Here is a 10,534-nt window from a genome sequence, read left to right as displayed (position 1 = left end):
AAAGGCAGCTTGATTGGAGCTCACTGTCCTTCAGCCTGCAAAAGGAGGAAAATCCAGTCTGTCTGCAAAAGGCCTGCGAAGTACAGATCATTCTAGCAATATTATATCAGTAATATCTAAAAACATCCAAATAAACTGAACAGGGATGGCTCAGCTTGAGTAGGTGCAGAAGACCAAAGGAAAAAAAACCCAACAATTTAGGCAAAAAAAATGTAAAATTACTGCTGACATTTCCTACTATTATTTTATCGTTTTTTTTATATTATTATATTGTTTGTTCAGATTCAATGTAACCACTTTGTGTTTGCCAGTTGATGTGTTTCTCCTCTTGGCTCTCAGAACGAAATGAGCAGCGCCCCCTGCCGTCCGACGGTCAAACTGCACAGTAACACCAGCACATAGAGCTCATGGGCCTGTTTTCAAGAGAGCAACCCAGTGGTTAGTAAACACTTTTTAATCCCATAGAGCCGTTTCACACCTCTCTAAGTGACTACTGGGATACAATCACAACCGTAAATATTCACTTTCTGTGTGAATGATTGCGGGATTTCAAAGCACACGTTCATCTTTGTTGTTGAGCAGGCGATGAGGCACAAAGATGGACAAAATCTGACTGAATCAGTGTCGATGGAGGGCCATATTTAAGGGGGGAGAGCGGCTTCAGCGGTCCGGGTGTGACATGATGGATCAGTGCAGACACTTTCACTCAAACACACACACGTTAAGATATGGATTTTCTTTTTTTTCTTCTTCTTCTTTTTTTTTTTTAATACAATTTTATTCTTTGGCTGCACCCGAAATCCTGCCTGACTCGTCATTTCTGGCTCATATTCTACATTTCTCCCCTCATCCAAATCAAAACCTCTGCTTGTACGGCTTGTCAAGCCTCCAGTTCAGTGATGTAAAAAAAAAAAAAAAAAAAAAAAAAAAGGAGGTCAGCCTGAGCCCGGCGGGATGCAGGGCAGCTGCTCCCTGACCAGCTCCCCCGTCACACCTACTGCAGCCCCGGTTCTAAAGGCATTTGGTTGGCGAGTAATTAATAGGAAATAATGATGTTGCCGAAGGTGCGGCATCGCTACCGAGGATGTCAAGACCGGGCATATTGTTGGCTACATTATTCATTTCCTTACTGTAAATGACACACTGATGCTGGTGATGATGCTCAGTCTGTTCATTGATACAGTAGGCTGTGTGATGGCAGCGCCTGGCTTGAATTGATAGACAATGATGGAAAATTATAATAAAATTATAATTATTTTAAACGGGAAAATATTACATGTTTGGGGGCTTTCTTGTGCATTTTTGGCACAATAGAAGCCAAAATAAAAACGTAGCCATCAGCTCTGACAGGCTGGAATGATCCCCTCCCTTTTTAATTCTTTTATTTATAACATATTTTTTTCATGCACGATCAACACCACTGTCAATTTAAAAACACACACTATTCCTCCTTCCACCAGAAAAATCATCTGACTCAGGTAATTACAGCAGATAATGTAATCGCGCCATAACGCACTTGTCTGCCCAATTAGCTGAAACAATTATTGCAACTTTGACTTTAATTACGTCTCAATTTGAAGCCTCGCGCTGGTCTATAATTCAGTGATTAAAACCCTCTCTGCCCCAGTGCCTTTAGGGCAGCGCATGATTAGGACCTGTCAGCTGCTGAAGTGAACGGAGCCAGCCATGCGTGTTGTGCAACATGACCCGCTGTTGTTAAACCTTGTCAACATATTAACCTGAATTCCCCAGTCATTATGGACTGAATTGCCTACATAAGGAAAAAAAATAAATTAATGTACACATATGTGGCGGCATGTGTAATTGAAAAAAAAATGTAGGCTAGTATTTTCTCAAGCACATCAACAAGGAATGTGACGTCACATAATGTCCCAAGGCCTGGTTTCGACAACAAAAGCTGGAATGAAAACTGTTAAGCCTATTGTGCCAGACATACATGTTGAAATATATCTGGTATATAACTGTTCTTTAAAGGTTAAATGTAGAATGTCAAATGAAGATACTGTTAAATACGTTTGGTATCCGAGTTAAAGCAGATGAATATCAAATTATTTTTCCTAAAAGTGATCTCAAAAATCATGAGTCATTGGATATCTGGTCATTAAATGGAGACAAACAAAAATAAAGAGGTTTGACATGAGGAGAAAGACTGTTTTGCGAGGGCCAAAAGGTTCATCTCAAGCACATTTGATCCTTGTCAAAATATATTGATTCATGTTCTTTCAAGAGACAGTTGATGTCTTCCTTAATTTCTGACTGGCCATCTGTACTGACTGATGAGAGGAGACTCTTGTTTTCTTTGCAGGCAAAGAGATAATCAATCAGAAACCTAATAAGTCAATTAAGAACGATGGATATGATCATTTCCTATCAAATATATATATGACACAAAATTTCCCTGAATGTTAATTTGCAAAAGAAAGGGTCAGTGATGTCACAGTATCATGTATAATCCCATGCATATGCTTCACATACAAATATATGGCACAAGTACTGTAAGGTTTGCATACAGTTGCAGGGGTGGTGACTGGTGGTCAGGCAGCTACAGTGGATGCAGACTGGGCCGAAGGTTCTATGAATTTCCCCTCAGCCACAATCAGTGCAGCCGAGTTTCCTTTGGTGTATCCAGAGGTGAATAATTTATAGGAGGATAAAAGCATTTGTGGTAGAGAGCTAGACAGTCAGACAGTAGAAGGAGGCTGACTGAGAATACCCCCCACCCCCCACCACCACCCCCATCTCAACCCCTCCACCCTGCCCCAACTGAGCTCGCCCCTTGCCGCGCGGTGGCCTTGCACGATACCTCCTTGGACGGCTGCTTGAAGTGCAAATCTGTGTTCCAACTTGTTCCCGGTGCCTGTCAGCATGTTTTCCTCTTGTCAGCAGCGATTGAGTGTGGGCCTGTGTCACCCTTGTACCACCGCTGTAACAGGATCATTGACAGGCCAGTGACACTGCCCAACCAGATAATGGAAACCTATTGATTTTTTCTGCTTTTTTTTTTTTCTTTTTCACACAGACAGTCTGTGGCACTTCTGAACAACTGGCCAAAGGACAGGTCATGATCAATGGTCCTGATCTCTGAATCACTGCTGCCGTGGACACTGAATGGGAAAAAACAAGTCTAGCTGACAAAAAAAGTCCCATTAGTTAATGCACGTTTTCTCAGGATGCAGCAACAGGAATGATAAAAACATTTCGACTTCTGAGTTCAAAATTTACTTCAGTGGTTAATAAACAAATGTAACAAAAAACACAAAGCAGTTCAAGGTTTTCTCACTTTTCCACCTTTTCTCATTTTAATTTGCTAAACCAATATCAAGTGTTACCTCTGAATTAAATGCAGGGTTTCTCTCTGTTTTGTGCGTGCAGGGGTTACCGTTTGCAGTTTTAATGGAGCAATCTCCAGAGAGGAGGCCCCTTTGATACCCATGGCAATGATAAGCATGCATTGGCTGCCTACAATTGGACCCCCATGGCAGATGGTGAGTGTGGGTCCTGCAACAACACATTTCTTTATGTCAGCCTTGTCCCTCTCTTTCTCTCTCCCTCTCCAGCCAGTAGAATAATGAAAAGCCCAATTCTGGTCATGGCTAACTCAATCTCATTATAATCTCTCCTTTTTTATTCATTCGGCCCCTTGGGATGCTGTCTGCCAGCGATGTGGCTTTCAACCTCCAGAGAGAACATCTTTTGAAACAGCCAGGAGACCTAATGAAGTCACAGAGTGGCACAATTATTTCCCAAAGAAGGAGCATTAATGTACTTCAAAATTCCCTCCGGAGAAGCATGATGACAATTGGTTTGTACAGCTTTGATCGCTGCTTTAAATACTGCCCAAGATAAACTGCAGGGTTAGCCCCCTTTGCCACTGGTAAGTAGAAAACCCAGATGTGGCTATCAAGCATTGGATACATCAAATACTCAGCCTGTAACACTAAAAACGCAAGTTTAAAATAGCACATAGCCCTAAAATTACTTTCTGCTGGGAATAATGGTGCAAAGTCATACTGAAATTTGTATCTTTTACCTAATAGAGTGGCAACAAATTTTGTTTAACAAGACAGATAAAATTGGACCGTGTGTTGTGGGAAGGGAATAGTCCATCATCACATAACACACCTTTAAACAACTGAAAAGTTGTTTCTGTAATCTGGAATGAAATGCTTTGAATTATGAAGTTTTTAATCAGTTTTTAACTAAAATATTACTGTATTTATCAAGTTTGTTTATGCTACTGCTTACAGGGCATTCACTACAACTGTAGGCAGTGCAGTAAGCACAGTGAGTGAGCAGATTACATGATAAACACTAGAAAAATATAAACCATGAATCCAAGGATTTTTCCCCTAAAAAGGAGACTGGACAGACACTGAAAGACTGTAACTGTATTTAAACTGAGTATTGTTACATTCATGAGTGACTTAAGATAGTAAAACCAACATTTATTGATGTGAAAACATGAATAATTACATTAATACAGATATAGCAGAACTAAACATAGTGGATAAACCTAATTACATTACAATGGAATAATTGTAGATTCTTCAGTTTAATTTTCTATTTAGAGCCGTGAGCATTAATGCATTGTCCTTCCTGTGTTGTTGGCCCTGCACTCCACAATGAGCTTCCAAAACACCTTCATGAACTAAAAACCTGACAGTCAGAAATGTTGTACATTTTCTCATACTGATCACTGTGGCTATCCCTTAATTTGTTAATTCACTGTAATGCTTTTTCACCTGATGTTGAATATCCAGACATTTGGCTCTTCTCCTCCTTTAGCATCATCTTATGTGATAAACAGCATTGTCTTGCAAATTAAGTCTTTTGTTCTACCTAAATCTCACACAGCTTGCTCAATTATCCACTCTTGTCAAACCCTTTGTCCACTCCACCTAAACTGCTGTTGTAAATGATCTCAGCAGTTACCAAGTAGCCAGATGCTACTCCCAATACCTTCAATTCTCCTTATGGGGTAGTGTGACAGTGCCATAATCTATTCTCCAATATCAACATTACATTGATACTCTATTTTACCTGGTACCACTAAAAATGCTTTAGTATATTTAGCTTTAAGAATAATTCCCTAAATTCACAGCAATGACATTTACTTTTATATCATGCAAGTTTTTCATTGATGTCACTGATTTATACACAAATAGTCACCTACAAAAGCTGTATTAGAATCTTATCAATGCTAAGTCTAAAAATTATCAAGCCTGAGTAAGAATGAACAACTTGTAATGATAAGAACTGCACTGTATGTTAGGGAGTGCTACACCTCTACAGTTTAAAATCTTCAATATAACAATCTCAATATTTTGAGAAGATAAATAAATACATAAAATACCTTTATAACTAACTTTATGACTTCTGCTCAAATAACTAGTGTAAATCTACAGTTCTATTCTTTTTTAAGATTTTTACGTTATATTATAGTCATTGGCATCTAATAAAATATGAAAAACTATCATGGAACATACAGACATTGCTGAAAGCAATATACACATTGTAAATATTTATCATAATATTGATGCAATATATTAACTTTTCTTTCTTATTTTGAGTTTTTAATTTAAAAAACAAGTTTTTATCAAAATAGTTTACTGTGAGTTGTGTCTTTTGGCAATGAGACTACACGTTACATTGGTGCAGAGAAGAGTGTCAAAGGAGGACAAACTGCTGAAATAAAGCACACATGGACCATGTGCACACAGAGCATTAAACATATTAAACGTACTTTCGCAAAAGACAGAGTCCTATCTTTCAGTGATAGAACCTGGTAAAAATTTCAGTCATTATCCTTGCTGGGTTGGTTGACCACTATAAATGTACTACAAAAAAGTGCAACATCATTTCAAAATGTCATCTTTGCACTTTGCATAGCCTGCTCTCCTGTCTGAAAGTATTGTCTGCTAGCCTGCAAAATAAGCACCAAGTTCTGAGAGCTGTAGGGATTGGAGGACAGGTGATGGACATGCATAATGTTCAGTAACAGTGGTCTAGACTTTTTTAGGATGAATTTAAGTGTGACATCACTAATTACAACACATTCTTACTCACATGAGAACCAAAAGACAAAAGAAATTGAACCACAACTGATTTTGGGTTCAAGCCTTTGCAAATAGAGAGCTGCCAAAATGAGAAAAAATAACTCTCACGGTATATTGTTATAACTGGAAAGTTTTCTTGTTATAACTTGAGACATTTCTCATCATAAAAAGACGTTCACGGCTATAATGAGAACAGGATTTCAGAAATTACACTGATGGCTAAGCAGGAGAACAAACAATGACAGAACAAGCTGTCCCAACATAATATAACATCTTGAATCTCACTTTGATTAAGCGAGATTCTCTCTCTGATGCAGGCACAGAGAGGCGAAATCCTCCAAACTAATGACAGTCCCGTGTACATTGCTTAACAAGAGCACTATTTCATTGTGTGTTGGTTGCAACAGAAAGTGGGACATGAAGTTAATTCAAATGCTCAGTCACAGGGATTTCTGTCGTATTGGAGGAACATCGCTACTTTTAGCTTTTCTTACAATGACAAAAAGTTTCTCCTACCAAGAGATATTTTTTTATATAATTAGAAAACTTCCCCTTTTTGACAACAAGTTACAAGTGAGATATTTTGATATTTTTTTCATTTTATAATGAGAATGTTTTCTCAATAACAAGGCACTTTTTTATCATGACAAAAATATGAGAAACATTTTTTTCTCACAATGGCAGCTCTGCAGTGCCAGATCAGCTTATACTGAGGAAATGTTTTGTGCTGGTGCTGCTCAGACTGCCACTATGATTCTTGTTGTCCCTACCTTATACAGCAGTCAAAAACATAAATCCTACAAGTTGTATTAGCTAAGTTGATAAGGCAAAGCATTGCATTTGAATATCATATAATTTAGTTTTTGCTAATACATAAGGTATTATTAAGATATACTATCATTAATAAGTCTTGATTAACTAGTATACTCATATAAACAGTTACAGGATTCATCTAAAATAATGTGCTGAACATACGGTGTGTAAAATCAGGAGGCAGCTGGTAGAACTCTACTCAGGATCTGAGTGCTGATGTGACATGCTTATTTGTATTTTGTGATGAAGACCCAGAACCTCTACCATCCCTGTCCCTGAGTAGGGCACGCTGGTGTTCAGAAGGTGCCTCTGTAAATGCTTGATCCAATCCTCCTGGATAGACAGGGGACCCTGGAAGACTAGGTCGCAGAATCTGCAGAAATAAAGCAAGGGGAGAGTGAATGCACTATTATGTTCTTCCAGTACCAAATGTAAGATGTTCTCTATAGTATCAAGACCTCTCTACCACCCGGTTGCATATTTCTTATGTGCAGGGACTGGTGCAGGGGTCAGGTGATGTCTGCAGCCACCAATTTCACAAGAGCGGTAAGAGATGTACAAGAGGACAACCTTTTGTGACTTAATAGTATGAGAGAGATTTCAAGAGTTGATTCTCTTAGTCTTAGGGTTTCTGTGAAGATTGTTGGGTTAATAAAGATGTACCTGGGATATTACTCTTACAAGCGGTTCACATGCCCCAGGTACAAAGGCTTCAACTGAAGCTAGTGAAGGGAAAGCTGTTGTCCACTGACTACTGTGTCTTCACAGTTTGTAGCTCCTTCATAGTTTAGAGGATTGTTTTGTGAGGGCTGCAGTATCTGCCCTGCTTCCCTATTTTGTCAAATGCCTTCCTTTTCACTTTTAAGCTGACTCAGTGGTCTCCCAAGCAGCTGTAGACTACACACCTTAGTGGTTTCCCAGGAGAACTGACTACACTAACAAACAAAGAAAAAGTCAATGCTTCAATGTTTGCACTCTCAAAGGAGTTGTAGCTCTTGAGATATTTGGCAAGCCATGTGGCCCATATTTGAGGAAAATACTGGGTGCAGAGTCTGGAAGAGGATAGACACAATATATATAAAGGTATGCCTTTTAAGCAAGGGAGTACCCTTCATCATACATGAAAGGAAGCTTGCTGACCTGTGTTTCAGGGAAAGTGAAAAGGCTGCTCCTGAACCGGAGGAGGCTGATCAGAAGGAGTGTAAACACATTGTCATATTGATAGGACAGGTCAGGCCTTGGGAGAGTACCCCCACAGTGGGTCTTGCACCTGCCCCACAGACCAGCCTAGGACCAGGACAAGCATAGTTAGAGCTTTAGTGACTTACTTACTTGCTTACAAATAAACTTGCAAACTAAAGAGAGCAGTAAGGGCCAGCTGGCCATACCTGCACAGCAAGCAAATTCAGTGATCTCACAGACCACCACTTTCCAGGTTGCCACTGATCTCTTTAGGAACTGATCTGGACAGCACTGCCTAATCAGGCCAAAATTTAATGGTATTAGAAAAGCAGACCATAATAGAAGTACCATATGGCAAAAGGTTAGGTAGGTTCCATTCCTGATATTTTTGTCACACCACATTAGATTTAGGAATCGGGATTTTAAAATTACTTAGGCAACAGGCTACTGTGTGCATGGTCAGAGGACCAGGACTCATCTGTGGTAGGTCCAGCTACATCTGCAGCACTTAGGCCTGCTCTATCAGACCAGGTGGGATCCCTCTCAAAGATCAGAGTTCCAGGATCTAATGTTGGATCCAGACTGTGCTATGTCACTTTTCATATATTTGGGACATGGTGCAGCGAACACCAGGTACATCTTTAAAGGCCCCGATATTGTACAGTTCCTCCAGGAACTCTTCGACTCTAGAGAGTGGGGGTGGTGGTTGTAATTAAGACAAATATGGAAATATGAGTTGGCTGAGGGGGAATGAAAACTGGTTTGCCAATTCTATAAGGAAAGTCTAGGAATCCATCACAAGGTCCACCCTGGAGTTTGGAGTTGGTTTTCAGTGGGCTAGAGAATGCCAGGTTTATGTGGACGATGGTGTGTCATGGCATGGCTGCATAATGGGTATTATTGCACCATTGGTAGGTATGTGCTGCTGCCACTTAGTCTGTCATATCCATACTTACACTGTTCTACTCTCATAATGTGAATGCAACCACTTTCTTTGGGCAACAGGTGCTCAGCAGTTGCTACTGGTTTTGGTCTCCTGGGTGGACCTTGATAAATCAGTGATCCCAGATGAGAAATGACCACCTATCTATTTCAGTCAGCTTAGTGGCTGGTGGGATGGCTTATGTGTCTTCTCATCTCTTTCAATTGGGCCCTAGTGTCTTAGAGCCTTGGTCCCATACAGACAAAATATGTAACTGGGTGGAGAGACCTCTTGCTTCACTCTTTCTCAGAGAACCATGGTTACATGTGTAACTTTCCATTCTATGTACCTGCAGGTGAGTGTGTACATCTCAGCATTCAAGGAGGGTAAAATCTTCTTTTTTAGCCCAGGCCTTAGTCTTGGCTTCTTCTGTTTATAATCATAGCCTAAAACAACAAAACAACACACTGCTGTATCTGATAGAGTGTATTAAGTTATCACTGACAGGAGGCATACATAAATAATCCCAAAGCCCAGGATCTATTCTAGTCAACGTCCATTTTTTAATTAATGTACATTGGGGTAGACTAATTCATTAAATGTGCCAATGCAGCATTAATCACATTTATTCTGTTTCTTCTTAATTTGCTTCCACAGAGAGCACCACTTGATCACTACACTTGGATCACAAAATTTGATTGCATGGCACAGTAAAAACAATTATGATGACACTTTGCTTTTGTATATTGTAAAAAACTTACCTGGTTCTTCCAAAATGGCAATCCTCTTCCTGCATGCATAGGCTTGAAGACGACCAGACAGACTGACAGCAGTGGGGAGGCTGCTGTTACACTGAAGACATGATTTATTTGAATCACATTCTCCTAAAAGACAGAACATTGAAAAACTAAATCAACTCCAAGAGAATAAGGCAAATTGATCAAAACATTTAGGTTGAAATTATTTGATTATCTTTTCCATTTGCAAAATCTTTTAGCTTTAATGGAAAATTTGATTGGATAATGTTCATTTTAATACAGAGTATCTGTTTGTCTTAAATCTTACATGGTGGAGTATCAGAAGTTAGCTAGTTTTTAAGAAGAAGTGTATTCTAGGATAGAGTTTGAGTTTATGCAGTAATTTTATTATCAGGCAAAACTGTTACTCCCATTGTGCTCTAAACTCTTCTTCCACCTGGTTTCATTCTAAGCATCTGATTTGCACTCTCCTGTTTGAAAAGTGTTACTGGTAAAGTTTAACACAATCTTGTGTCTTCAGGGGGCCTATTTTCACATACACCACCTCATGAGAGTCACGGAGGATTCATAAACCACACAAAAAAATCACAGATCTGTTAGTCCTATGACAGGAAGCTGGCAATGGTACTGCTGTGCACCACTGCCTGTTAATAAATATTCAGAATTAGACGGTTTCGTAGTTTTCTTTCAAAATGAAATAAAGCAGGTTCCCCAGACTTGATTATTGCTGTGGTGTGAGAAAAGGAACCTGATATTTCTTTTTAAGGTGAATTTGGCTTTAC

The 10,534-nt window shown here is 39.4% G+C and overlaps 1 protein-coding gene across 4 annotated transcripts in view; it reads right to left on the bottom strand.

Moving 5' to 3' along the window:
• Window positions 1–4,444: 4,444 nt before the first annotated feature.
• znf644b (zinc finger protein 644b) overlaps window positions 4,445–10,534 on the bottom strand; it is a 28,784-nt gene continuing 22,694 nt past the window's right edge. For 3 of the 4 annotated variants that reach the window (XM_042417729.1, XM_042417728.1, XM_042417730.1), the window contains 3 exons: window positions 9,756–9,878; window positions 9,344–9,440; window positions 4,445–7,263 (listed from right to left, as the gene is read on the bottom strand). In XM_042417729.1, the coding sequence (XP_042273663.1) occupies window positions 7,086–7,263; window positions 9,344–9,440; window positions 9,756–9,878 (398 nt within the window). In that variant the 3' untranslated portion in view covers window positions 4,445–7,085. Of the gene's footprint in view, window positions 7,264–8,030; window positions 8,178–9,343; window positions 9,441–9,755; window positions 9,879–10,534 lie in introns of all 4 variants that reach the window. The other variant, XR_006097177.1, reaches the window with a different exon arrangement.

Source organism: Thunnus maccoyii, chromosome 7 (genome assembly GCF_910596095.1).
Source record: "Thunnus maccoyii chromosome 7, fThuMac1.1, whole genome shotgun sequence".
Taxonomy (NCBI): domain Eukaryota; kingdom Metazoa; phylum Chordata; class Actinopteri; order Scombriformes; family Scombridae; genus Thunnus; species Thunnus maccoyii.
Note: the sequence above shows the minus strand (reverse complement) of the source record. Positions and strands in the feature narration are given on the sequence as shown.